Here is a 27968-nt window from a genome sequence, read left to right on the forward strand (position 1 = left end):
ACACCTTGCGTGGTTGAAATTCTAGAATACAGCACCTCCAATGATGAACACTCTCTCCTCTTCTCGTCGCACCCACTGAATGACCTTGTTCGCACTCTGTGCGAGCGCTGCCCTCGACGTATTTGCCGGCGCAACAGCATAAAGCTCAAACAGCGGTGTACTCCACGCTAACGCTATACACGTCGTGTTGGTTTCATGATGCACCTTAAGCGTCGACGGCTTGTTGTGCAGATTACTGTGAAGTTTATTGTACAGGTCGATCAATCTAGGGGAGACGATAGTGTCAGCAAGCCTTCTTGGTATGCATGTGGGGCAGTTGATTGCGAAATCACGTGCCAAGGGTGGGGATACGGACCGTCTCTTCTCCAGATCACCCTCAAAGTAAGGTGTGTAGCTCGGCATAGTGAACTGCACGTTACCCCTCGACTTGTACAGAAAGTGCCTCAGCGGACTGCCGGGCACAATGTCTGTACAAGTGGGACGGCCTTGCTGCACAGCTGTGCGTATAGCCTCAATGGATCCATTGCGTTGCAAGCTCTGCGGAAACACCCGTTAGCCCACGAAACATCTACCGAAAGCAATGCTGTTTTGTTAAATAACCCTGGCCATGTTGGAACCAAACGAACGGGACCATCGAAGGACCGAAAGGACGCGGTGACCGGGGCAAAGGGAAGGGAATGCGGAATCCGACCGGGAGGATGGGCTAGGACCATCGGAGATGCTGACGTCCGAAGCCGAATCGCAAAGTTGCCCCGTGGGCCTCGTACGGGTATACAATTCGCGCTTACCGGCAATAAACCCATGAGAACCCATGGGAGAACACCGAGAATGAGTCAATTTCGCCTCCGAGCCCGTTCGAGCCCACATCGTTCGACGCATCAATCTTAAGGCACGGGACAACGTCCTGGGGCGGGAAACAGAGGCCATTTGACTAGCATTCCACGCGTCCTCACGTATCATCCCGGTCCCCCGTGTATTAAGGAGACTTTGCAGTGGAATGTAAAGAAACTGTGAGCTTACCTCGACTAAATCATCCCTCATACGTCTAAGCTCGAAGAAGCTTTCCTTCTCCGCACTGATCAGGAGGACCGCGACTTCGTCGTCGGCTCCATCGCTCGTGCGAGGCCGCTCTTGCATCTGCTCCGTTGGATGTTCGAGATTCAGGAAGCTTACGTACATGTACAAGTAGCCCGTGTTGTTGAACCCTGGCAAGCATAGTGGGATCCAGTTTTCTCCACCCCCAGCCTTGACGCTACCGGCTTCGAAGAGCATGTTGAAGATCAGGTGCAGGTCACCAGGGTGCAGACTATGCTTCTTGGGCCGGACGACGGACACGAGCTTCCCGGATGCGACGAGCAGACCGTAGAGGAGGTTCTCGGAGCGGGTCTTCAAGAGTGTGGTGTTGATGGTGGTGCGATGGGACTTGCGGAGCTTGAGGCACTCGAGAGCGGAGAGCAGTGTCGATGGTGAGCCTCTCGTGAAGCCATCTGCAAGCGCTGATAGTAGTGTCTCTGTTCCTTGCAGCGGTCTGCGAAGATCGTAGTTCGCACGCGCAGCAAACATGCGCTCCATACTAGGAAGCGTGAGAGTGGATAGGATCTGCATGTAGAGTGCCTCGAGCTGTGACCGGAGCTGCGAGTCGCTCTCTGGTAAGCGCGTGATGGCTACCAGATTCAGCGGGCCCTTGGACATGACGACAAAACGTACGTCTCCTGCTGTGAATCCTCTCAATATATCGTTGGTGGACTGGTAAAAGGATATGATGGTCTGCACGACACCAATGTAGTTCGTGATGAGCTGGTCGTCGCCATGTCGGCTGTAGATGGGCTTGCCGGCACTCGAGAGGATGAGGAAATGCTTCAGTTTTGCGCGCCACTGGTGCATAACGGCTTCTATTGACTACATCAGCGAGGGCTACCTCTAGGTACATGCCGTGTTTCTGACCTTCATTCGACCCATCCATGGCCATCTCGTCGACCTCATCGAACTCGCGACGAAAAACCTCTTCAAAGTATGGGTCCGGCGGGAACATGCTTTGCGCTTCGGCATCGACGAACCTGTGGCCCAGCGTCCTGAGCAGCGACTTCTCTTGCTCGGACTTCTCTGCCTGGCCCATGACTTCGCCCAGGAGACTCTCCTGATAGCCTGCCGCGTCTATTGTCGGCGCATAGCTGCGTATACTCGCGCCGTCGTCGGCATCGCTGAGGTTGTGAGCGCCTAGGCTTGCGCCTAAGACGTCGCGTGTCTTGGGTCCCGAGGACGTGGGCGACTCATCTTTCGCGTCGGTCGCGAACGCCTGTGTCCGCGCTACAGACAGCTGTGTGGTGGCTTTGGAGAGGAGTTGGGGTCTCCCAGCGGCCGTAGAGTGCGACGTCGAGGGTCGTGAGAGTAGACCGAGGGCGGGTCGGGGTGGCAGCGGCGGAGGGGTTTCTTCTTTGGTCGCCACCGAGCTTGCAGACGTGCTGCGCGAGAAGTTCCGTATTATGCTGAGGGTCGGGTTGGCGAAGTCCTGCTGCTCAATCGGCTCCCCGGTAATCGACTTGGCCGACGCATTGCTGCTCTTCTGCGTGGGTGTGGTGGGCGAGCTGGGTCCCTCAGAGATCGGCGTCTGGGGCTCAGCATTCCCAGTCTCGGCCATCAAGACAGCGGGCGAGGGTCATCTAGACAGCGGCGTCGTGTTTACTATGGCATGGCGCGTCAACAGAGGCGTGCATGTCGCGAAGCTCCGTGATCGTGACGCTTATCCATGTAATCCAACACGCTTGGGCCAATGACGTGGCTGCCCTATCATCGACACTGCACCACTGCATGATCGACTCGCGCTGACCCCGTCTCGCTTCTGCAAAGACATGGGCGTGACATGCGCGCAGGAATCCTATTCCTAGCATACCGACACCTCACGCTGGTGCGCGTTGCTCACCGGACCCCACAAATAGCTCCCATCTGCCCGTCTCACCTACCTACCCTCCGCTACACTCACAGTTACTTCACCGACAACATCAAGACTTCACAACTTCCATCCTGTTTCTTGCCACGCGCAATCGTGCGCTGACGCATTTTCGCCTCGTCTCGTACTCAGCTGTGCCAGCATAGCTTACTATTCTTAGCTTGACTAGGCGTACAGCATTTCCTCATCCGGTATCTCATAGGGCTCGTACAAAGTGTGGTTGGCATCTCAGGCGTAGTGAGAGTAGCGGTATGCATGATGACCTATTATCAGCCTCGTGTTTGGGCGACTTGACGAAAAAGTAAACCAAGTGAGCCAGATCAGAGAGCATCACGCGCCTTCCGCAGTACGGTCTGGGCAGCACGGTGTATTAGCAAAGGAGTTCTCAATTTGGTCAAAACCATCGGACCTCACTCTCGCAAGCAGATTCCCCCCCATAGTCCACACCGGCGCCGATGCTATGTATCGAAGTCCGAATCAACCGATGCCACACCTCTCAACGACAGACAACGTAACGACCGTCAACTATACTCTAGAGTGGCCTCATTTCGAAAACCCCAGCAACACCACCTTTGCCGGACAAACACAAATCGACATTTGTCGATGTCCAAGATCCGATCTTCCCTCGCAAGACAGCAGAGAGCCGGGCCACATCTACACTCGAAGCAAATGCGTCGGCCCCGAAGTCCGCTTCAAAACGAGAAAAGAAGAGCTATGGGTGCTCCAATCCGCCCATGGTCCAGTCAACATGTTGCGACCGGCAACAAAAGAAGAAAAGGAGCGCCGCAACCAAGTCCATGAAGATGCCGAGCCGACAGTATACGAACGCCGCAACTTCCTTCTCCTAACTGGCCCGTGCCCGCGCGGACGGTATCAAGCGTTTGCGACTCAAAAGTGGTTAGAAAGCATCGGTCCATCTGCTCGCCAACACATTACAAGTCTATCTCTTCTCGTGCAACCCTACGAAGAAGACTGTTCAGCACAGGCCACCCAAAGAGCATTTGCTGAGCTGGCCAATTACATTCTGGAGTATTTGACCGGGTTCAAAACGTTGTGTCTCAACATATGGGATGATGAGATGAGCCTCTGGGGTGCGGCGAGCGAGTTCAGCATCCTTCTACACAGAGATGATGTAAAGATCATAGTCGGGTGTATTTTGTGGAGTGGTGAGACAAGAGAGTACAGCAATGCTAGAGCATTCTTTGAGGCCATGACTACACCGCCACACACGAAAACCACGCGGCCATTCAGCAATCAAATAATGGGCGATGATAATGGGGAGGATAGCCCGGACGAGCAAGACCAGGCTCAGGAAGATTTATCCGATGGACTCGCCACGACAAAGGGTGAGATAAGGAATGACGGAGAGCCCAAAGAGACGTCAGCATCTTCACCAGTTCTCAACCCCGACACCGAAGACGAGATTGGATCTGAGGATGATTGGACCGACGCAGCTATGAGTCCGATGGAAACAGAGAAAGATTGGCAGATATTATAAACACTCTTTGGGTATCACATTAGTTGCTATGACGCAGCAGGTAGAAACATGCCGGGTGAAATTCTATCGTGACCTTTGGTGCTTGGACAGCACTGACGCAGGGAAGGCATGTATCATGCACATTGAGAATGCACGATGAAGAACCCACAATACAGACGAGGTATGCATCATCTGAATACAGTACCAAACGTCTATTTTGAACTGCTACCAGAGCTTTCCATTTGACTTTGCACTTTCGTCTCACAAGACATTCGGCATCCCTGCCTCAAGACGTAAGCCTGAACATGGGATGATCGTCACCCAGATTGTCAGCATCCACCTCTTGCAGTCTTCCATCCCTCTCGCCCCTCTCCCTCTTCGCGTTCTCCCATTTGACCAAGAACAAAAGTCCGGTGCAAGCTGCAGCACAGATCCACAACAAACCCAGACTAGTCCCATATCCCGTCCGAAAACCTGGTAGTTCGCTCTCCAGAAAGATGTTACTTGCCACGACACCTCCCAGGTTACCGAATCCAACTTGCATAGCGGAGCTGACCGAACGCTTGTAGTGTCCAGACACAAGATTGGACATCCAGGCGAGTACGATCGGCTGAGTGATGAAACCGCCAGGTGTGACGAGAAAAAGGGCAAAGTACTTGACGCCAGCTGGAAGGTTCTCTTGGGCGAGAAGTATGATGTAGCCAATTGATGCGACGACGAGTCCGAACATGCAAAACCAATAGCGATGGCGCATGCGATCGCTCAGCCAGGCTGCTGCCACGGCTGCAATGGTTGCCACGATGAATATAGGTATCGAGCGTACTTGGGCGGCGGAAGACGTGTAACCGAGTCCTTTGACGATAGTTGGAGTGAAGATGGAACCAGCAGTGCCGGTATTGACGACTCCTAATAGGTGGAAGCGCATGGTCAGCACGTATCCTACTGTAAATGCTCGGAAGTGAGATAGCACTGAGAATACTCACCAAAGTAGGCAAGAGTCCCCAGATAGATCTTGGGATCTGAAAAGATTCGCTTCGCAGCCTTCTTGTCCAATCTGTCCATGACAGCATCACCCGTGTCGGCGTTGAGGCGAGCTAGGAGGAGGGTTTTCTCTTCCATGTTCAAGAATCCTGCTTTCTCGGGCCACCCAGGTATCCAGAAATACATGATGACGCCGAATGCAACGGTGACGGCACCCTCGATGATGAAGATCCAGCGCCTGAATGGTCGACCAAGTCAGTGTTTGTTTCATACACAATCATGATGAGGTGTACTTACCATCCTCCGTAGCCTGCGATGCCGTCCATCTTGGCAATAGCGAATGCAAGGAGCTACGAGAGGTTAGTACGAATTACCCATTGACATGTGTATACTTACGCCACCGAATGCTCCAGCGATGATGCTCGCGCTGAAGAAGAGGGTGATGCGCCACTGAAGCTCGTAACGCTTGTAATACATCGAGATCAGGTACAAGCATCCAGGAAACAAACCTGAATGTTGGTTTGTGAAGTCAGTAAATGTTGCACCTGCGATTCGTACATGGACAATACTGACCAGCTTCGAAAAGACCTAGTAGAAGGCGCATCGCTAATAAACCGCCGAAGTTGGTGATAAGGCCCATTCCGACTGTCGAAAGGCCTGAGGCTCGTTAGCATGGCACTCACACGCCATTTTCCTCGACTGACCCCAGCATATCATGATCAGGCTAAGCCATGTCGAAGGCTTCATCTTTTTCAAGATGAGATTTGACGGTACCTCAAAGAGTACATAGGGGACGAAGAATATCGACAAAGCGAGGTTGTAACGATAGGCCAACGGGCCTGTCATGTTCAAGTCCTCGGTCAAACCTTGGATCTTCGCATTGCCTATATTCTATTAGCTCATAAACATGCGACTAGAGTAGCAGTAACGTACCAATGTTGACACGGTCCAAAAAGGCTAGGAGAAATAGAACAAAGAGAGGCGGAAGAACGCGAAGGTCGCATTTCCGAAGGAGCTTCTTCTCAGCGTACGGGTCGATATGAGTTCCGTATGTATCGTTAAGCACCACGGTCTTATCGTCTGGCACACTCGATGGTTTCATTGTCGGATTCTCCATGGTCGGTGTAAGAGTGGCGACGACGCTTGATCGGAGTCTGGGCTACAGGATATATAGAGCACAGCGATTTCTGGGATGTAGTCGCCCCGACGCTGCAGCATATTACTACCTCAATAAGGGTTGACGAGGCGTGATCAACAGTAGCCAATTAAACGATATCGTCATTCATCGGCGTGCACAACCGGTGGACGGGCACGGTTCCGCGTTCTGGGGAAGCCTGCGAGATAGTGGAATAATGCCGCACGTCTTCCGCTGATCGACAAAGAAGATGGGGCGGCTTGGGACAGTAGTGACTAGCCTTACATGGCTTGAGACGTTGGTAGCCAGGTGAGGCTGGGTAAAAAGCAAGGCAGCGACAAAGTGTAGACATCAGGTACGAGGGTGCGATACGGCAACGCCGCCTTCTACACTCAATAACCATGCACTGCTCTTTCCTGAAATTCTGAGACGTACTAAATTGCGTGTTGAAACTAAATATGCGTATACCAGATCTGCCACGAAGAGAGTAGTTTCGCAAACGACGCCTATCTCAAGGGAGTATATCGCTTTAGATGACATGCCATCCTTCCCAAATGAAAAGTGCCGACGTCGAAGGGTACTTGCAATGACCGATTTTAAAGAAGCAGTCAGGAATGAGGGCGGCGCCAAGTGACAGTGACGCCATCCGGTGAGGATTAAGTTGACATTGAAACTTAAAAACGCAACCACGACCGGAACTCCAGAAAGTGTATGTGCGAGCTCGGGAGATATCGACATCATCCCACCGAATTTAGGAAAGAGATGAAACACGTGTTCGAAGTAAGCACGTTCGAAGTCTACATTGCCTTAAGATGTTGTAGACTTTTGGTCTTATATTAACGTAGGCTGAAGCCCAACTGTTCGGCATCCCCTTGTGTAAGGGGATGCCAGAATGCTAGTCATGCACTCCGTTGTGCGCGCGAAAGTCGTGTCGGCAAACCATGCGAGGATGATGCAGCAATGGAGCAAACAGCGATATTGCGAGCCACTCTCTAGAATCCTGTGGTTGATTTTCGAATGTTACCTGCGAGGACTGAAGGCATGGTGATGTTGTGATGCCCGCCTGCCCGGCCCTGCCGGTGCACAAGCCTCGTCACGCTACCACTAGCGCGAAATCCCGCTCGCTTACGAGCTGCACCACACCTGGGCACAGCAAATTCGTTCCCCGACATCAGCTCTTCGACAATACCACACAGCCAAATCGACATCCACAACCGTCGCCATGGCCAGTACGTTGACGGTAGATCACGACTTACATGGCTAGAATACTAACGGAGCTGCGCAGAATCCAAGAACTCGTCCCAGCACAACCAGTCCAAGAAGAACCACCGTAACGGGTACGCATCACCCTCCTCCATCGCACGCGCCATCGTCCCGCAGATGAACCATCTACAACGCGAAGGATCATGGATGCCTAGATGAGAACAAAAGCTGATGCAATGGCAATACAGTATCAAGAAGCCCAAGACCCACCGTTACCCCTCGCTCAAGGGAACCGACCCCAAGTTCAGGAGGAACCACAGGCATGCTCTTCACGGCACCATGCGCGCTCTGGTGCGTACCAACACCTCACCGTCCCACAGGAACACGGCCCGCTAACAAACACACAGAAGGAGGTCAAGGAGGGCAAGCGCGACTCGGCATAAAGGACGATACGATCACGAGCGAGCGACGGCGGTTTTCGATTCCTTTATGAGACATCTGGTCGGCGTCAATGGCATTCGGACTTTCTATGACAGCTTCGAGCTCGAGGGATTGGAGCACGCGGCTTCACGCCTACTGCAGGCATGAAATGCGGCAATGAAACAAGTCGAAAAGTCAGGTCGGTTCCACCAGCGCGCGACTGTCCAAGTGATGTGTTAGGCTGTTCGATCGTTCGCAACGAGTCCAGGTAAGTCAGAGAGACCAACGAGGTGCAAACCTCAACCCAGCCATTAGTGTGTACAGCAACAGAGCTCTTCCATGCTCGACCTGCTGAAGGAAAATCTATCGTGGCAAGAACAAGCACCCCCATCATTACCAAACACACGACCTTCTACCCCGTAAGGTACGTGTGCATGAAGATGGGGTTACATACCAACTGTTGAATCAGTACTTTGGACTTTCGGTGCATCCTCTAGAGAGTTGTGCAGTCAGTACATCGTGAGATAGCATACATCTATATGTATTTCAACCAATGACATTATCCTATCCAGATTGTGCGAAACCTGTTACTCTATGACGCTTCCTAGGCATACCACTTGAAGGACCGACGGGGTTGTTACTAGAACCTTGACACTTCCCTCCATAGTCTGCGACCGCGCCGCTCAATTTTCTCACAATGCCAACCCTCCTGAGTTGGGACGAAGGCGTCTGTAGTCGCCAGACATCGATAAGACGCTCCTTGACACTGTCACACGTCTCTCCGCGGAGGTAAGTCAGCCGAGGCGTTCCCGTTCCTGACGTTGCTGCACAGCCCTGTCATTGCCCGATTAGCTAGCAGCCCTACACCCCGGATTCATCCGTCATATCTACCCGTCTTCTATTGCAAGACTCTTGTGTTCCCAACCTTTCCTTCTCCGCCATTCAGTTCTTCCCGCCTTGTAGTCCTCTCCAACCCAGCCCACGCCTCTCGGCTTCCACCCACTCGCTCCGGTCGAACGTCACCGCCCCCACCATCCCACCATGGCTACCCAAGCGCACTGCGCGTTCTGCTTCGAAACGCTCGTCGCAAGCCTCGAGAAGCGCCCTGCCCTCACGCTCGCCCAAGTCGAACATCTCTGGGCCAAATACAACACTGAGCCTACCACAACCTCTGAGCTCGAAGACGAGACCGAAGCGGAAGAAGCAGACCAGGCCGCCGCACAGGTAGATGGCTCCCACAAAACACCCGCGATATCGCGTATCCTCGCCTCCCCACCCTCGTCCGCAAGTTCGTCAAGCCGGCAAAGTGCGAATTCGACGCCCAGTGGTCTAAGCAGCGAGACACCAAGTAGCATCACAAGCCAGAGCAGCAGCACTACAAACCTGGTCGATAAGGAGGAAGAGGCAGAAGAGCATCCCTTGTTCGTAACATGGAACACGGTTTCGGGCTCCGGCGAGAAGCGACTTCGAGGCTGCATCGGAACCTTTTCAGCCCAGCCCCTCACCACGGGTCTCTCGTCCTACGCGCTAACAGCCGCCTTCGACGACACGCGTTTTTCGCCCATCAGCACACGCGAACTACCGACGCTCTCCTGCGCCGTCACGCTCCTCACAGACTTTGAGCCCGTGGACGATGTTATGGATTGGGAGATTGGCACACATGGCTTACGGATTAGCTTCCAGGAAAAGGGCAGGCGATACGGGAGTACGTATCTGCCTGACGTGGCGAGCGAACAAGGGTGGACGAAGGAAGAGGCGCTGGTTAGTTTGATGCGGAAGGCGGGGTGGAGTGGCAAGAAGGCGGATTGGAATAAGGTTGCGTTGAAGGTCACGAGGTATCAGGGTAAGAAGGTAGCGTTGAGCTGGGGCGAGTGGAGGAGTTGGAGGGATTGGGTTGATGAGGAGATTGCGGATGTCTAGGTGTGGGAGGTGAACTGCTTTAGCTCTTCGTGATTATATTACAGAAAGCTACGGATGGAAGGATTCATCATGATTAACGATGATTATGGATAGCAGTGGTGCTACAGCAGGGATATACATCGACGGACGCGATAGACAACAAAGTTCGATACCCCTTGATAATGAATAACGACTTCTTTTACTCCAGTCGGACTCTCCATTAGCTACAGCAAGTGCTGGTTGACACACTACCGTCGTGTCGGGTGCCCCAAGTATATACAGAGGAACTCGTATACACAATTGTCAGTCATCCGTTTTGGTAGCAACCACGCTTTCCTTATCCAAGGATGTATGTGTCATGGTATCATCCATTCGTTCAGTTCAAGGGCCCCTGTATGCAAATACCGGACCCTAGCCCATATCATCTTACAACAATTCGTCTTCGTTCCACAATCATACGTTTACATAACGTACAACAGGTCCGTATCTACTCCAATTAGCTTGTCGTTCGTGCTGACAGCAAGGTAGAGAAAAGGCTTACTCAACGGATGGCTGCAGCTCAGCTGAGGCTTCTGTTGATATTTGCCCTCCAGCTCATCACGAATACTGTTGAGCAGTTGTACATAGCTCTGATTCGGGTTCTTGCGCAGCGAAGAGATGAAAGCCCACGACATGGCTCCGGTAGCTTCACCACCGATACTTGCGTCGGCCCTGTTGTTCCCCCATATCAGTATTGTCCATGTCAAGTCCAGAATCAGTCGGTAGAAAACTTACGAGGTCTGTGTGTCCTTGGATCCACTCCACATGATCACATCCGCAGGGCTAGTCTTTGTTCGCAGGTTCTTCTTGTACACTTCGTCGCCATTGATCGCCTTCTTAAACAGACTTGTGGCACCACCAATCATGCTGCCGATATCGCCGCGTGCGTAGCTCGACACGATACCCAGTAGACCCTGGCCAGCCTCCTTCGCCAGGTTGGGTTCCTTGAGCACACCTTGGGTGGAATAGATGTAGGGCAGATCGAGGGCGGAACCGGAGTGGCAGGAGTCGAAAATGGCGGTTAATCGCACACCGGGCTGGAGGGGTGCGACCATGATACGGTGCATCTCGTCGTCGACAATGTGGCCGGCGGTGCGGAAGTCAACTGGGTAAACTACTTCGTCGTAGCCATCGTCTTCGTCTCCGTCGAGGTCTTTGGTCTGGCCACCGTGCCCTGGTTCAAGTTAGTTGCCTGACAGTATGCTTGTGTATGAGGGAAGACGCACCCGAGTAGTGGAAGAACAACGAGTCGTTTGGTCTTGCGTCCTTGACCAGCCAGTGCATCGCCCGTAGAATATTCGCCTTTGTCGGCTGGCTCATGGGGTTCTGCTGGTCGTCGGTCAAGGTGACCATGTCCTCCCTCTTATAGCCAAAGAACTCGTTCAAGTAGGTGCTCATATTCTTCACATCGTTGATGCAACCACGAAGCTGACCTCGTTGGCCGAAGTAGTTGATTCCAATAAGCAGCGCTTTCCGCCGACCGTTACACGCTGAGTATTGGAACGAGTAGCCGTTGGGTGCGCCGTGACCGAAGTTCTGTGCGCCGGATGGTGGGGGTGGGGGAGCGTTGTGGTTTCCGTGTGTCCATTGGTTGCTGCCAGCTGTGGGCATCATGCCTGGACGAGGAGGCTGTTGTGGTTGTTGCGGAGGTGGCGGTCCATAGTTGCCGTACTGCTGTGGTGGTGGCGGGCCCTAAGCATGTCAGCCATCAATTCCTCGAGAGGTTGCCTCTCAGCATGCTATGTGCATACCTGATTATATCCATACTGTTGAGGCGGCGGCGTAGGTTGGCCGTAGTTGTTGTTGAAGGGTGGTTGCGGGCTCTGGTATCCGTATTGTTGTGGAGGCCTGGGTTCGTCAGCACCCATCGAGCTTTGCACGTCATTGTCTACTCACGGAGCGCCGTATTGTTGCTGTGGAGGAGGGTATCCTTGGGGAGGTGGAGCACCATAGTTGTTCTGAGGCGGCGGCGGCGCGCCGTAGCCCCCGCCACCGTGGTATTGCTGGCCAGGATAGTAGGACATGTCGAGTTGCGATGTGCGATTGCTGTCGAGGTTTCCTCAAGTGTCCGCGCGTACTGGCAGAGATGCCGGATAGCCGTGGATGATGATGCCCAGATCGCGGTCTGCGAGCGCGCTCTTCAATGCTTCAAATAGGAATCGTGGCGCAAGTGTCGAGGTGAAGGAATAAAATGTCGTAGGGTGCACGAAGAAAGCTGTAGTCGGTCCCGTTATAGAGTGCGGCTGACGGTGCGTCGGTAACGTCGAGAGATGTGGTAGTAGCGCGGGGTCTGGCAAGGATGGCTAGGGCTGAGCTTTGACGAAGCTATGGGTGCTAAGCTCCGAAACTCGTGGGCCAACTTTCTAACCTCACAGTCCAGACGTCTGAATCTAGAAGAGCAAACCACGAGAATAGGCAAGATGAGTGACGATCCCCTAGAGAGATAGGAAATCGAGTCAATTCAGGGGGCTGCCGGATGGGAATGGGCCGTTGCGGAGATAAAAGAAAAACGGAAACGCCTGTCAAGAGAGTCTGGATGGCGGGTCGAAGGCGCATGGCGCATGGTTTGTGCCCATGTTTTCTCGTGGTCTACGATGCGACTTGCATGCCGCTATGCAAACCTACTGTAGCAGCCTACTGTGTAGATGCATCGTCCTTCGGCATTGCGTCCGCAGTCGAGCTACTCATGCGCTAGAAACACTGTACAACGGCGACTACAACGCAGACGCTTGTCCGTCATGGTCCATCCTACGTTTGCTACATCAATTGGGTAATACACGCTACATGCCTCCTCCAAGACATTTCGTCCACCTCATTTCCACAATTACCTACGTGTCTCCTCCTATGCAAGACGAGACCCCAGTGCCGAGTCTCCCGTCGCTTCTGCCCTCTCATTCGTCTAACCGCCCGGCACGCTCAATCTGTCCGTCTTCTTCCCGTCTGCTTTCCGCAATTTGTGACATGGGGGCGTGTGGGATGCCACGATGCCGGCGAGGTACAAGGCTAGTTAGCTCGTCCGGTCTCGTACGCGAGACGGCAACACCGACGATCCCCAGGACCGGGGTCCAACTAGGTGCAGATCTGTTTCCTGAGAGCTGGACTGATCTAACGCTGTTCTACAGCGTGTGCTTTGGAGAGAGAGTTTGCGATGCTTTCGGCGGTTTACGTGCTGTTGCTTTTGCTTTTTTCAGTTCCGGTTAACGTTCGCAACTATGTTTACACAAAGCTTTCGTATCAAATGTAGACCCCCATCCATCGAGACCAGAACCCCAATCCGCTCCGAGATCAAGCGGCCCTTTCCCATTCCCTATTCATCCAAGTCTTTCTTTCAGCCTTGTATCGTCCCCAGCCAGATCAAAAAGACGGCACCATGCACCCTACCGAATGGGGCGTGCAACGCGAAGGGTGTACGAGATCACTTGGCTACATACCTAACACCCCGTCTTCAGCGCTTCCCAATCCGACCCATACCCCTCTACGCGATCCCACCTTGATGCACTGTACGCATCTGCAAGAAACCTTTCTGGCATCCTTCTGTCCAATTCGGTCCTTACATCAGAGCGGCGCTGCTTGTAAAGGCTGGCGCTAAGAGAGTCTAGCCCTTCCTGTGGCTTGCGCAGGACACTGCACGCCGACAGTGAGGGCCGATGGTAATTGGTCCACGATCCACGATGATTGGAAAGGGAGGAGGGCCGGTGTATGCGTTAGGCGCAACGCTGCTCGAGTTTCACAGCGCGCTGGAGTTTCTAGCTGCAGTGGTGGTGAGCAGTGGGCGCAATGGGCTTCTTTGAATGGCATCATAGAGGTCGTGGTGGTGGCTATGGGGTTACATTGACTGGCAGGCTGTGGTAAATCGAGCTATCGTAGGCTTATGAGTAGTTTAAGGCTGAGGTGTGCAGGGTAGCTGAAGGTGATGTAACGACATGCTCATGCAAGCTGTGCGATGAACGAAGTGTGCGTCTTCTCCCAGCTATCATGCACGTAACGGCGATGCACCAGGAATAGATGCGCGCGGTGATGTCAAGAGTGTCATGGGAAGATAGTGTTCAAAGTATGCTATTCGAGAACATGGGGTATAATATTCGAACAATTGCTTCTTCATCGTGCACTCCCGCCCAGTCTAAGGATGAAAAATTAGAGCGAGCTCCGTCCCAAAGTAACCATATAGATCATCAATCTTCCCGAGCTTGATAATGACTAGATGCGAATATAATCGTACAGAGTGAAGTCCGATGCAAAAGACTCTTGGGGTGGTCGTACGTGTTCGTTCGAAAGAAGAAGGGACGAGAAAGAAAAAGCCGAGGAAATTGCTGGAGACGCCAAACGTGAGAACTTCGTACAGATTACAATAGGTATAACAGTGCGTCAAGCCACCGAGTGCGGACGCTGTCTTAGACTCGGTTTCGACGAATGAAGCAGACGCAAACGCCGTATCGTGCGCTTTAAGGGGGTAACTATTCGTAACAAAGAAATCAATCGTCAGTGTACGCCGAAATAAAAATTTGGCGATCATGGATGTAAAAGGAAAGCTGCTGGTAGAGCAGGGTTCGGGAGGGTCTTGGATGGAGCAGGCTCGGAAGCTTGGATCGCACCATCATCTTCAGTGTTCTTCGCACTGGCTTCTGCTTCCTTCTCTGCCTCCTCGAGCTCTTGCTGTTCACGAGCTTCGCGCTCGGCGTAGATCTTTTGCTTCTGCGCTTGCGCAGTTGCCAGAGTGTCGATATAGGTGCGGAACTTGACAATCTCACGAAGGAGGTACTGCGACTTGCGCTCCCAGTTTGCCATGGCCTTCTGTGCATTAGGGTGGCGAGGAGAGAACTAAGAATATGTTAGTGACGTTCATGTATAGTCGAGAGGTGATTCTTACGGCAATGAGTAACGGCGCTCTCAGTTCGTTGTGGTGCGAGAGCTCGTTCTCAATGTTCTTAACATAGTCGGTAAGAGCCCTAAGCTGGTCCACTTCCATCAGGGTACTAGCCATCATGCTGGACGCCGGTGGGCTCCAGTCAGATAGGGTCACCTTGTCACCGGGAAGTCTGGCCTTGGGCGTGCCGGTGGCATGGTCCATCGAACTACGAAGGGAGCTTGTGACACTGGGACGGGGCATGTGGCCTTGTACAGATGGTGCGCTGTCCTGTCGGATCAGAGCTGGGTTGATGACGTTCTCGCCCCAACCATATTCCATGCTGCTGACTCCACCCATTAGAGGCTCTTTCGAGAGACGAGCGGACCAGTAGTTGACGGTGCACACGAACTCTCGGCAAATGTCTGGTGTACCGACCTGGAAGAGATGGACAGCACCTGTAGGCAGCGACAGCGCGAAAACGTGGGGCCTTGTCTTCGAGTATCCTGGGGGAGGGAGAGCGCTGGCGATTGTCTGTCGAAGTGGGAAGCTGTCAAGGGCTTCCGCATTGTCCATCCAGTTGCCGCCTCCTACAACACCGCCCACAGACGGCCGCAGTTTGCTCTTCTGTCGAACTGACTTGGAGTTCATACTGAAAGAGAACAGACGCATGCAGCCCTTCTCAACAACAGCGAAGCACTCATTCCAGGCTCGATCCTTTGCTTTCCTATCCACGGAATCAAGGTGTCGCTTGTGCTTGAGAATACCTTCCTTGGCCCAGGGTGCTCCAACAAGCTCGAGCGTCTCGTCTTCCAACAGGGGGGCGACGCGGGAGAACTCTTCGTCGCTAGCAATAGTCATACCTTCCTCGCGAATGATAGCTTGACTGAGAGCATTGGCAAAGCCGATAGCCTGTTGATAGTCGCCAGTTGCAAAGTGCGAGCCAAGAGAGTCGACCGACATTGATGTGCCCGTCTTGCCGTAAGAGTAGCGACTCCAAGAGCTGGATCCAGCAGGGCTCCACACTGATCCGTCGTCCAGGCTAGTACGACTTGATGCTACAGTAGACGAAGGGTACAATCTTTGCTTTGAGCGGTTCTTAGAGGCCCAACGACTGCCCACGTTTCGGAAGTCGTTCTGTGACCGACCACGGTAGCTGGTATTGTCGGAAGGTGCTTTGCTTAGCACACTGGGAGTGCGTCGTAGCATGTTGCTAACAGAGAGATTGTTAGATGAAGGCTGGTGATGGACAACAGGCTCAGAAGATCCGTGGAGAGGCAAGCGTTGCTTGCGGATAGAATCGTAGAACTCTTTGAGCACAGTTTCGATCTGGAACTCCCATCCCCGCATGGGGCCATTGTATGGAGAGTTGACGAGGGTGTTGGACTCTGACACTGCAGAGTCAAAAGAAAGCAAACCCTCTGAGCCACTCCTAGCAGGAGGGCGAATCGAGAGACGACTGCGGGTCTTCCTAGCCTCCACAGGCTCTTCCTCGTCCGCTGGAAATGTGGTGGCTTCGGCGCCTGGAGAGTTGGGTTCTGATTTGTCGTTCCACGGGAGAGAAGGTCTTCGGAAGTGGGCGTGTTGCGGCTTCAGTGTCTCCTCTCCTGCAGCCTTGACCGAATCTTGACATACGCGGGTGACGGTCGGGAGCGTGTTGCGGACGAACTGACTGCGTGTCATTCTCGACTCGATGTCGGCCAAGTGAAGGTCTGTGTTGAGAAGCAGGATGGAATAGCAAATCGTATGCACAACATCTGCAGTGGATTAGCTTACTATATTGTCTCGTCGAAGTGAACACTTACCGACTGCCTTGAAGCCATGGCTGCTGTTACATTCACACCAACGCTCCGAAAGACTCATGAGGATGCGATCAACCTGCTGCGTCTCGGCCTTGAGAATGATCTTGCCACAAAGGTCACGCATGGCGGCAAGGATATTCATGCCTGTCCAGTCAAAGAGGTCCATGAAGGCCTTGCGCATGCGAGTGCTGGACAGGGTGACATCGCCCAGCAGGGCAGCTGCTTGAGCCTTCAGACTGGAGGAATCATCACCGCTGTAGATCTGGAATGCGCGTTCACGCTCAGCATCAGTGGGCTCGCTGTGCATCGATCGGTCCTCGACAATGGCAGGCATGGTGTCGGATTCGCGGCTTTCAACTTGCACGATAGGCAGGCTTGTAGCAGAGTGGAAAACGTCATTAGGTGAGGTTGGAGTATTGGCGTCTGGCGAAACCTTGTCGAGTGACTGCTGGGACGATCGCGCACCTTCCAAGGGTAGCTTGAGATCGTCAGAAGTGTCGCCAAGCGTGTCTGGCAGAGTGGTGTCGAGCCACACGCGCTTCGCCGCCGGGCTCTTGCCGTTGGTAAGATGTACCTTGTCGGTTGATTCGGTGATGACCCAACCTTCGTCTTCGACCTCTGAAGCAGATTGTGACACTGACCCGCTCCTAGAGTTTGAGTTGTTGAGAGGTGACAGAAGCTCAGCCCGGTGATCGCCAGATGGCTTGCGGTTGCTTTTTCCATCAGATTGTCTGAGTGATGAGGGAGTGGGTCCTGTGCTTGGCCTCCGTGCTTCTTCGGTACCACTGTATTCTCCCGTTGGTGTTGCACGACCACTGCGGTCCTCATTGCCGCTGCTATCCGCAAGGAAAGTGTCTTCTTGCTGATTTTGGGCAACAGATTTTGCGTGCTTCAATTTCAACTTCAACTTCGGACTGCCTGTGTTGTTCGTCTCAGAAACCTTCAGTTTCCCTCCTCGTGAAGCAGGCGGTGTCTGGTCATCCCCACGCGAAGTCGGCTTGATCGTGCGGACTGTTGCATCTTTGTGTGGTTTATAGTTTGGTGAGAATCCATTCGTGGAAGCGTCGCCCGACTGCTCATCTCGCGCGTCGACGGGTCTCTCAACGGCGCGCCCTGCATCGTTCAAATAGGGGTTCATCACTTGGCGCAGACTACTAACTCCGGGGCTGGGTTGTGGCGGAAGGACCGGTCTGTTTGGTTGAGGGATCTCGAGAGCGGCAACTGGAGGTTTTGTGTTTTCGGATATCGACTTCTTCCGACGGCGGAAGAATGATGATGGCTTCTTGCCCAATGTGGGGGGCTGCAATGCCTGGCCATCTCCATGCGAAGAATTGGCGGTTTGAGGGGCTTTTGGTAACGATTTTATTTGCGTAGCAATGTGACTGCTGTTATTGGGGGTAGTGCGGGGTCGTGCGGCAGAGTACATGGAGTTGACGTCGGCCGTCTGTGGCTTGGTGGAGACGGGTGTTGAAGCTTCTTGCGACAATGTCGGTAGGCCTGTGGGGGTTGGGAGTGGTGATGAAGCTTTGGAGGAGCCTCCGCCAAAGACACGTCGGAAGAAGCCAGGCTTGGGCGCGGCTGGGGTTTGCACAGGGAACAGGGGACTTCTCGCGGCCACAGACGGTGAGGGAGCGGACGGGTCATGCCATGATGGCACAGGAGGCAACTCCCGCAAGGTACTGGCGTTGACAAACTCCTGCGCCTGGGCTCTCATGCTTGGTCCAGGCTGGCTCTTGTTCTTGCGCAGCGTCCTGTAGCTTGTGTTGGAACGCACGCTGCCTCTCCGGCCAGGTCTCGGTCCTTGTGGCGCGGCGAAGGCTGGTTGGGGAGGTAGAGCGAGGGGAGATTGCGGTGGTTCCTGGACCCTTCGAGGGCCAGCCGGGATGGTGGGCTCGGGAGCGGCATCGTATTCATCGGGATAGTTTTGATAGGCAACCCTGCCACGGTCCAAAACAGATTCAACTCTGAGAGGTGAGACTCTACCCCGGTCGCTTGCATTGCTATGGTCGAAACTCGCTGAGCGCTTCCCAAAACCAAGACGCTGGTTGCCCAAAATGCCAGACTGGCCAAAGTCCATGCTCGAGGAGCCGCTGCCCATGCTGCCCTTCTTGTTGCCGCCTCTCAGATGGCCCGCCTGTGGGAGCTGGCCATACTGGCCGGTGCCTTGGCGGCCCGTGTACATGTCCCGCGTGCTTCCCTTCCTGTGAATCGGCGAGCCGATGTTGTTGCTGCTGTTGCTTCGTCGTGCGCGCGAGTGGTGGACTGTGTATCGCGAGTGCTCGTCGGGGTTGAGGTCATAGTCGGAGGAGCGTGACGAGGCGTAGGTGTGGCCGCGATGGCGGGCGCCGGGCGGTCGGTACGAGTTGTCCCTGAGGAAGAAGTCGTCTTCGGCGTAGTTGTTGTATTGGGGCCCTGAGCTGCCGCCAAACAGGTTACCCGTGGAGAATTGGTCGAGCGAGAGCAGCATGTTGTCGACGACAGAGTCTCTCACGTTACCCCCCTCGGCGAAGGAGAGGTCGTGCGAGTCCCGGAGCGGATCGTGCTTGGAGGAGTCGTTGTAGCGGTCTACGGGGGTGGCATCGTCGAAGAAGGTCTCCTGCTTGGGCGGGTTGGTGTTGAGGGCTCGCATAGACCCGTTCGGTCGGAAGGTCCTCGAGGAGCCGGTGGGCGTGGAGGGACGGCCCTCGTGCTGTGAGTAATCCGCCATGGTGATGGGCGCTGTGTGAGGGTGAGCGTCGAGTACCTTCCCACACTGGGGCGCAGGAGCATTCTCCGGAAAGCCCAGACAGGTCGCTGAGGGCTATGCAGGAGCAATTGAGCAGCGTGCCGTGACTGCAGACGGCACGGACAGGTGACGGAGGTGGTCAATGGCGCGATGCTGCTTGGGCGCGCCGTTCCTCAGCCTGGGAAGCCAGCGGCTTGCGGCAGAACGATGCTAGGGGTGAGGTAAGGCGTCTCGCAGTCGCTCTCGCATGACACGCGCAGGCGGCGGAGGCTCTAAACTCAGTTTACGAGAGGGTTGCGGGGCTTCAGGGGTTCCAAACGACGATGGTGGTCGTGTTGCAGGACGAGGCCAAGAGGAGCCACGCGCGAGCACTAGGTGCGGATCTCCACCAGATATGGGGGCAGGCCTCAGTCCCCAGGCAATGATCTGAGGACAGGAGGGCAGGAGGGAGAGCAGCAGACGCCGTCGCGGTCGCACGACGCGTTCGGGGCAGAGAAGCGTTGCTGGCTGCGAGCCCCAATGCAGGAGAAGGGCAGCTAGCAACTTTTGAGATGCCGGTGCAGGACATCCCAAACTTTGTCGTGGCACCCCTGCACGCCCACGACCGAAGCATCCAACACGGTCGCGCCTGCGAGTCAACACGTCTTGGTCCCCGCGCCCGGACCAGCCCTGTGTGCGCCTGCCTCCTGGTCGCGCCCATGAAACGCTGCCGTGTACCACCAGCCATTGGCATCCTGCAGCCACACGGCAAATCAGGAACCCCAAGCACTGTTCACTTGTTCACTAACGCGGTTCCGTCAATAGGGTGACCCCCGGCCTGTTCCTGTTCCCATTGCCTCTTAAAACGTTCGGTATACCCATAGCGAGCTGACACAAAGTCGCTCCAGCGCGCGTTGATAGGCCCGCACGCGGCTGGAGTAATTATCAGTGACTATCCAACAGCAATTGTGCAGACGGACGCTCGGCTCGTCAATTAAAAAGGTACAAGTCCCGGGGGCTGCTGCACGGCGTAAGACCACGGGTCGCGCCTCCTGCGGGCAATCCACAACTCCGCTTTCCTGCATATCTTGCTCTTCGTCCACCACCCCTCCGGTGGAGAAATGCATTGCTGGACTTGCTTTTGCCCAACGGCACCATTCACCACCCCCTGAATCCGCGAGCGCCAACTCATCCCGACCTTATTCCTGCCCACGCTGGTATTAACACGTCGCTGCCAGACCCGCCATCGCAACTGCCTCATGGACACGTTGTACTGCAATTCTCGCTTAGTGCTCATATCTCCGAGCCCGCAGATGCGTCACCAGAAATCTTCCGTACACAGGGAACACCCCTCCACAACCCTCCACCGCCTGAGATCCTGACATCGCGACCTTCTGATCTTGGGCACCCGCTCCGATAACATGTCATGTCATTCATACTTTGAGTAATCCAGAAATCAGCAACCGCAGTTTGAGTCGAAGGCGCACTCTATACACGTAGCGTGACCAACCCCGGGATGCGCACTTTCCTTTGTCGCTCCGGCTATACACGCTGCAGTGTTCCAATATACCAAGACCGGACCTGCATACGGAGCCACCCCTCAGTCGCCTATCGCGCTTGCCCAGCCATGCATCATCACTCACTTTCAATAGCCCCTGCTACCAGATCTCTTGTTTTTCGCAGCCTAACCTTGCCGCGCCGTGTTCAAACACTCGAGGAAGGCCCGACGATAAGCCATTGTCCTAGATAGCCGAAACTCTATACTCTCCACGATCGCCCGTTGGTATTCGCGCCACCACCAACAAATCTGGCACAAAATACCCACGGCTTTCACATGTCAAGTTGCGAGTGCTTCTTCGTCTAGCGGCACACCTGCGCCGCCGCAGCGCGAACCCTATACTTGGCAGTTTATAGTGCGAACAGCAAGGGGGATTGACAGTGCCGCTCACTTCCAAATACTTGTATCAGAAATAACCACAATCATCCATCTTAGCCTCTTGTCCTACGCGCCATCACTATGCGCTATCTTGAGGTCAATCTCGAAACTCTTTTACCCGCGTTATCTTCCCCACAGTGGCGATAAGAGCAACATCAAACGTACCTCTTCCGTGCTGCGAGACAAGAATACCCAGCAGGGGTTTGTCTGACGCGGATCTAGATCTGACTTCTTGTGCGATTGCCGCACTTGAACCTTCCACTACCGCCGGGACTCGTTCCGTACCGCCAATCCATAAGCCCTAGAAAGGAGCTGAACCTTACGCAAGTACCGAGCAGGCTGCAAAGAAAGCATAACTTCTCTATATGCTTCCAGTGCTTCGAAGCCTAGACTATGGCATACTACAGCCTTTGTGCGGTGTTTCGAGAAACTTTACGATATGTCACGCCAAGCCACCGCGTCAATATGGCTCCCGTCATTTACATGTGACTCTAACGCTCACACATGAAGTCAAAACCGCTCCGTCATCCCTGTGCCACTCATGATCCAATCGCATCTCGGCAATGCTCCCGATCATCAGTCACATGTAGGATTATGCATTCTTTCCATGGAGGGTCTTGACCAAATACATCATTTTGTCAAGATAAGCTACAAGTGAAACAAGACGCTGTCCAAGCCCCTAGTACCACTGTGCAGCCTGCTCTTCTAGTTCGCGTTGATATTGCTCAGAAGCAGTAGTCCATTCATCCGTTTCGCGTCTCCGAGGCGGAACAGCTTCGCCCCGATTACCCTCACGATAATGAGCGTCGTCCACCCATTCGGCGCGAGGTTGCCGTATCCCATGCGGCGGGTGCCCCAATGGCATCTCTTGTCCTCTTAGCGGTCTTGCAGGCCCCCTCCGCCTATACCATCTTCTTGACGCGTCCATATGTCCATTCCCAATACCCGAACCAATGAGTATATCGCCTGTTACCGTATCTTGATGTTCTCGTCTTTGAGCCTCTTGCAGCAAATGTAGCATTTGCCGCAACCCTGTCAGCTCACATCGGCTATCGTTCACATGGACTAGTAATCTTGCTTCGTACGGTTCGTCCGACGTGACTACTATAGCGCGCACGTCCCAAGTGTCATCGATGTTAGGGTATGTCACTAAGCTCAGTCTACCTGCCGGCCAAGGGTTCAGAAGCGTAAGGTGACCCAGTATTGAGTTGCGAAGGTAGAGATATTCTGCGGGTGTGTTTCGGAACATCTCTGCTGGTGTTTGTTAATAAGGTAAGGCGATGGGGGTTGTGCTGGGGTGAATACATAGTAGGGTGCTGTGGTCAGTTTTATACATATAAACTTATACGAGTTTGCTGTAACAAGGCATGTGATATCTAGTAAGAATGATGCAGAAGTTACTCTGTAGTTTTTGATAGTAATGGTGATAGATTTCCTTTGTTCCGTCTTTGCCGTGTGAGTAGGTGGAATATCGGAGAGTGAGTGGGTGGTGGCGTAAATATCGTACCCAGTCCACCACTGCAACACCACACCACCATTCTGCACACTCATTCCCCTGTATCTAGTAAGCCTCTGTTCTGTAAACGGCATTGAGAACAGAAGCAACATCATATCCAGCGATATGGGGTAGTCGTTGGAAACATTCTTCATGTTCGAGACATGTTTTCCACCGGGCGCCCTGGAAACAAAGGAGTGCGTATCCTAGACCCTATGCGAGGTTGTCGTTGTGTACACTGCCCTGCTTCTCACATATAATACTTACATCGTCTTACTTCTCGCTTTTGTCTCCTTCCTCGCTTTCTTTGGCTTCTTTTACTTCTTTCGGCTTCAAGGTCTCCTCTTTACTTGTCGCATCGTCTTCGTCATCTTCTTCGTCTTCGGGCAGTGGGCCGCTAGGCGCGGGAAGGTCGCGCAGCTCCTTCCAATTTGGTAGCGGCGGGGTAACAATTGCGTCTACGATAGTAGTTGACTTAGGGTTCGCCTCAACGCTTGATTGGGTTGCCATTGTGTGGTATTGGTTGTTCTGTAAAGTTTGGTAGACGATGGTCGGAGAAATGGCGGGCGGCTGCCTGATCTTATACTCCAAGGTCTATTCTCAGCTTACTAAGCCCGGTGTGCATCGCCCCTGTGGCTTGCGTGCAAGGTGACGTTTGTTGCAAGTGACCAAAAGATATTCCTGGAGTCGGGGCGCAAGATGTACGCACTTGTTTTAGCTTTTACGCTGCTCGTGCCCCTGCAAAGTGGGAACCATGGAAGGTGCGCGAAAAAACTGAACAGGCCTGCAGCCTACATCAAGATGGCAATATGAAAAGTAGGCGACCAAACGTAAACGTAGGCTGCGGCATGTTTGATATTTCCCTCGAATGGCGTGAGTGTAAGGTTATTTGAGGTTTAGAACTTGGAATTGTCATTACTGGGAACACAACTCTCTATTGGGACAAGATTGTGAACACCTTCTGTCGCTGCGTGGACAAGTACACACCCCGTTTAAGTACTATCCACCAAACCATTCTATGAAAGGGAAGTTAATTAACACCATGCTAGAGGTTCTAGAAGTTTCTTCCGACCCTAACACCGTTCTCAACTACAACTCATTTGGCGGACGTTCAGCTTTCTTCGTGAGGACTGCTGCGCCATTCGTCCATTTATATAGATTCAAGTACCAGGCTGCATTGGAAATTAGCATTTTCTCTTGGAAAATGAGTTGAAGGAGTGATGCATACCAGATGCTAGGAAAGCAAAGGAATCGGCATTGTGTTGGCGGTTGTTTACTGAAGGAGGACTGCCACCTGTGGCGCCGGGTGCATGACCAGCGATCTTCTCGTATCCATACACTTCTCCAATGTTGCCGTCTGGCAGCGCTGCTGGACCTATTGGACTTGTTAGTTCTCTATATTGAGATGTAATTGGATGCGAAGTCTTACATTGCTGCAGATTTGCGACGTGCATCAACTCGTGTATGATCATATAGCTCAGATATTGTCCCACTGTTTCGATGCCCTGAGAATATCTCCTCAAGTCTCCACCTTTTCGCCAATCGCCGATCTCGCCTTTGACATCTTTGGTTGATGTAATTGCGCCTCCATCCCAATTCGAGCATAGAACCACAGCAGTGCCACCAGGCTGTGATCCATCCTTAAACCCGAAAGGGTAAACAAAGGCACGAAGATTGCCCTTGCAAGGTCCAGTAGCACCAGGGACGGGAGGTTTGGCACGAACCTGCGCTTGCCTGTTATCGCCGTTGTCGAAATACACACCCCGAAAGCCATCTTCCGGGTATGTGAGATGATCGTCCGAGCAAAATATCAGGACACCTCGATCGGGCGGTTGCCTTTGTCCTGTAGCATCTATAGCGCCCTGGAACTGTGCTACATAGCGAAGTCAGAAATTGTATCAGATCACCTTGCACACCTGGACAAGGCTGGAGAATTAGAGAACTTACTATGTGCGAGATTCAGAGTGGCTTGGTCGTGCTCATCTGGCGCTCCAAGAAGGTCTTGTAGAAGTGTCGCATCGGTTTGTATGTATTGTGTGTTTTGTGCCCGCTTTGAAGCGTAATCCAGGACTTCGAACACAACTTTCATGGTGTTCTCCACTCGAGTTGCTGTGTCACCAGTGCAACTGGAATGCAGGGCCCATGCCGAAACGTGGACTGCCTGGATGCTCATAAAGAGAAAACAAAATAGTTCAGACCGCATGATGACCTCGGGAGAGACGATTGAGGATAGATGAACGCCCAAGAACTAAAGGATATGCTGAATGAGGAGTTGTAGAGCAACTGCCACAAAATGTGATCTCGAATTTAGAGGGTGAGAGGAATGCTATGATATATGGTGGCTATTGCATGCTAAATTTGTTCGCAGGCATCTGCCCAGGTGGAGATGTTGGGTAAGAAGAGCCCCAAAACTAGTCCGCACGGCTGAGAAACCGGGAAACAATCTTAATCCAGCCCTGTAGATCTTGTCCTGGAATACTTGAGACTCGGAGGTAAGACTATGGGGGCAGGAAGTTTGAGATTCCCCCAATGAGGTATCATCTCTCCCGTGAGTGGCATTCCTGAGTTACGCCCCCCGTGGCTGCGCTCAGCTCACGTTACCTTACAGCCCCTAACTCCATTAAAATCGCATAGTCAAATTATCCAGGACCCATTTGTACCTAGGTATCAGCAGCTCCGGGGCCAAAATCAAACCCCCCGGGGCCGCACTCAGCTTACGTTGACTTACAGCCCCCAAACCTGTTTCAATCGCAAAGTCAAATTAGTCAAGGCCCCACTGTGCTTCTAATCAGCCTTGGAAGTTTGGAAACTGGAATACCTAGGTATAAACATTCCCGATGCTCCTCGCTTTGTTGAGCTGCTATAAGCAACCACTGAGATACATTCGGTGAGGATCACACAAAACCAATAAAGAAGAGAAGCTATTTGGATTGCATCAAGGTATGTCCTGGCGTTTAAAAGCAGAAGAAGCTTGAAGACCGCAACGAAACTCATTGATGCCCAGAGACCTACCGAACTGTCGTTGCACGGAAACTGCATCGCCAACGCTGTCTCCATCATGTGGACATTCCGAACCATATTGATATTTGCTTTCCTTGTTTCAAACATCTCCCTCGTCAACGGAGCAGATTGCGACTCGAACCAGCCCCGCAAAGAAGGGGACCCCTCAGGCGCAGACATCGCCAGCTTTCTTTCTGGTGCCCTGAACGACCCCAATGGCATCATCTGTGCTGGTGGATTCCCACCGCTAAACAATACACTGAACAGCACACTGAACAGCAAAATCACTACCTACAATGCACGCTCGATGCTTTTCAATGTTACACGAGAAGACGCCACCAAGCCCATTGAGAATTGCGACGAAGCTTTCTCGAACATCATCGAACAATGCATCCAGAACGACAACTATTGGGGCGGGGTTTGGTCGCTCAATGGCTTCATCTACACCATCGCCGACACAGTCTTTCCAGATAATGGCATTCAAGGCCCAGAAGACCCTGGGTCTCCTACCCCATCACCATCTTCAACGCCAACACCATCTTCAACTCCAACACCATCTTCAACCCTGTCGCCATCTTCAATCCCGTCGCCATCTTCGATCCCGTCACCGTCTTCGACCCCATCACCGTCTTCAACCCTGTCGCCATCTTCAACCCCGTCACCATCTTCGACCCCGTCACCGTCTTCAGCCCCGTCACCATCTTCAACTCCGACACCATCTTCAATCCCATCACCTCCTTCAACGTCGACTGTGCTCACAGAGACGGACTCGGCTGGAAGTCTAATGACTTTAACTGTGAGTCAACTGCAGACAGCAGCAGTTTGATCCGTCTTCTGACTAAACAACACAGTTCGTTCCCTCCACTGTTCCCGAATATGCGACCTTAACAAAAGTAACGACGGCCTCGACAACCACAACGGATTCTAGTGGCGCAATCATTGTCATTCCTCTAATCATCGGGGCTAGTGGAATTATATGGGGTAAGCATGGCTGAAACACTTGCTTCGAGCGAAGCTGACAATGAACGCAGTGCCTAACGGGGGTGTTCCTCTGCCACCGGGAGCGACACCTCCTTCAACACCACCTGGAAGCGATAGTGAACCTGAACAGCCAAGTGGAAACCCTGATGTCACTACAACTGATGGGCCGACTACAACTGATGGCCCGACTACGACTGATGGTCCGACTACGACTGATGGTCCGACTACGACTGATGGTCCGACTCCAACGTCGTCATCTCCGTCTTCGTCTTCGTCAGAAGCTCATGTGCCTACAGTGACCCTCGTTGGAGACCCTCCACTACCTAACTACCAGCAGATCATGGATATCGAACCTTCCGGCCCACTCCCAGATGACCCTCCCGATACCAAATCGGAATCCTCTCCCGATACCACCTCAGCCTCTTCCGATGCCCCTACCGCGCCCCCGCCCACTGCTCCTGCATCATCTTCCCCCTCCCCCACACCAGTACCGTCGAAAGTCGCTCAAACCCCTATCGACCCTCACGTCGGAACGCCAGAGTGCTTCCCAAGCCACGGGACTACCGATGCGGATCGAATCATCTCCATAGTAATGACTGATGAGCGAATCAGCACATTCTGTGCCGGCACTGAACCAGATTGGACGCAAGTCGGGGCCGACTCGGGGGGAAATGGCGATCCCAAAAACAACAATCGTTACGACGCAACGTTCACCATGGACGCAAACGCCCCAGAGCTTTGTAACCTGTTGTATACGGAGAAAGGGAAGTCTCAGCCAGATGTTCAGAATGCTTGTACCGACCCATTCAAAGCAATCAGGGAGGCATGTCCGTTCAATGGCGGACAGGTGAAAGCAGATTGTGGAGTGTGGACGCTACAAAGTTGTCCGTCCGGTGGGAGCTGTAAGGTTGGAGAGCCGGGCCAGCACTGTCAGATGAATCCAGGGAGCGCGGTGTGCTTGTGATCGATGTAACATTCGCACACGAGGTCTTTGTAAAGAATTATTTCTGCTGGAGAAGCTGGTTAGAAGTAGTGGATCGTCAGTCGTCCTCATTTAGATAGTTCAATAAGTAGTCAACGCCCATCCACGTGTGATGGAACAACCG

At 53.3% G+C, this 27968-nt stretch overlaps 10 protein-coding genes across 10 annotated transcripts; 4 read left to right on the forward strand and 6 right to left on the reverse strand.

Moving 5' to 3' along the window:
• Positions 1-21: 21 nt before the first annotated feature.
• Positions 22-2638, reverse strand: MON1 (Vacuolar fusion protein mon1; the record flags this gene model as incomplete). Its single annotated transcript, XM_051470205.1, has 4 exons — positions 22-265; positions 356-537; positions 1021-1892; positions 1945-2638. 4 exons carry the CDS (start codon positions 2636-2638, stop codon positions 22-24), a joined length of 1992 nt encoding a protein of 663 aa, XP_051325693.1.
• Positions 2639-3431: 793 nt separating this feature from the next.
• J4E85_005965 (uncharacterized protein) lies at positions 3432-4445 on the forward strand (the record flags this gene model as incomplete). Its single annotated transcript, XM_051470206.1, has 1 exon — positions 3432-4445. The coding sequence occupies one exon, from the start codon at positions 3432-3434 to the stop codon at positions 4443-4445; it is 1014 nt and encodes a 337-aa protein (XP_051325694.1).
• Positions 4446-4710: 265 nt separating this feature from the next.
• Positions 4711-6522, reverse strand: J4E85_005966 (uncharacterized protein; the record flags this gene model as incomplete). The annotated part of the gene is made up of 7 exons (XM_051470207.1): positions 4711-5330; positions 5408-5643; positions 5703-5755; positions 5802-5914; positions 5979-6062; positions 6110-6289; positions 6339-6522. The coding sequence occupies 7 exons, from the start codon at positions 6520-6522 to the stop codon at positions 4711-4713; spliced, it is 1470 nt and encodes a 489-aa protein (XP_051325695.1).
• Positions 6523-7762: 1240 nt separating this feature from the next.
• On the forward strand, positions 7763-8186 carry RPL29 (60S ribosomal protein L29; the record flags this gene model as incomplete). The annotated part of the gene is made up of 4 exons (XM_051470208.1): positions 7763-7769; positions 7826-7877; positions 7992-8094; positions 8151-8186. The coding sequence occupies 4 exons, from the start codon at positions 7763-7765 to the stop codon at positions 8184-8186; spliced, it is 198 nt and encodes a 65-aa protein (XP_051325696.1).
• Positions 8187-9204: 1018 nt separating this feature from the next.
• On the forward strand, positions 9205-10083 carry J4E85_005968 (uncharacterized protein; the record flags this gene model as incomplete). The annotated part of the gene is made up of 1 exon (XM_051470209.1): positions 9205-10083. One exon carries the CDS (start codon positions 9205-9207, stop codon positions 10081-10083), a length of 879 nt encoding a protein of 292 aa, XP_051325697.1.
• A 440-nt stretch (positions 10084-10523) lies between these two features.
• MCA1 (Ca(2+)-dependent cysteine protease) lies at positions 10524-12125 on the reverse strand (the record flags this gene model as incomplete). Its single annotated transcript, XM_051470210.1, has 6 exons — positions 10524-10549; positions 10604-10773; positions 10837-11275; positions 11328-11793; positions 11853-11949; positions 11998-12125. 6 exons carry the CDS (start codon positions 12123-12125, stop codon positions 10524-10526), a joined length of 1326 nt encoding a protein of 441 aa, XP_051325698.1.
• A 2485-nt stretch (positions 12126-14610) lies between these two features.
• Positions 14611-19453, reverse strand: J4E85_005970 (uncharacterized protein; the record flags this gene model as incomplete). The annotated part of the gene is made up of 3 exons (XM_051470211.1): positions 14611-14919; positions 14969-16701; positions 16750-19453. 3 exons carry the CDS (start codon positions 19451-19453, stop codon positions 14611-14613), a joined length of 4746 nt encoding a protein of 1581 aa, XP_051325699.1.
• A 3634-nt stretch (positions 19454-23087) lies between these two features.
• On the reverse strand, positions 23088-23391 carry J4E85_005971 (uncharacterized protein; the record flags this gene model as incomplete). The annotated part of the gene is made up of 2 exons (XM_051470212.1): positions 23088-23094; positions 23159-23391. 2 exons carry the CDS (start codon positions 23389-23391, stop codon positions 23088-23090), a joined length of 240 nt encoding a protein of 79 aa, XP_051325700.1.
• Positions 23392-23970: 579 nt separating this feature from the next.
• On the reverse strand, positions 23971-24970 carry J4E85_005972 (uncharacterized protein; the record flags this gene model as incomplete). The annotated part of the gene is made up of 4 exons (XM_051470213.1): positions 23971-24053; positions 24110-24256; positions 24311-24754; positions 24829-24970. 4 exons carry the CDS (start codon positions 24968-24970, stop codon positions 23971-23973), a joined length of 816 nt encoding a protein of 271 aa, XP_051325701.1.
• Positions 24971-25939: 969 nt separating this feature from the next.
• J4E85_005973 (uncharacterized protein) lies at positions 25940-26809 on the forward strand (the record flags this gene model as incomplete). Its single annotated transcript, XM_051470214.1, has 3 exons — positions 25940-26304; positions 26367-26677; positions 26733-26809. The coding sequence occupies 3 exons, from the start codon at positions 25940-25942 to the stop codon at positions 26807-26809; spliced, it is 753 nt and encodes a 250-aa protein (XP_051325702.1).
• Between the last annotated feature and the right edge of the window lie 1159 nt (positions 26810-27968).

The sequence above is a fragment of the Alternaria conjuncta genome (genome assembly GCF_024043145.1).
Source record: "Alternaria conjuncta strain BMP 0040 chromosome Unknown scaffold_8, whole genome shotgun sequence".
In the NCBI taxonomy this organism is placed as follows: Eukaryota; Fungi; Ascomycota; class Dothideomycetes; order Pleosporales; family Pleosporaceae; genus Alternaria; species Alternaria conjuncta.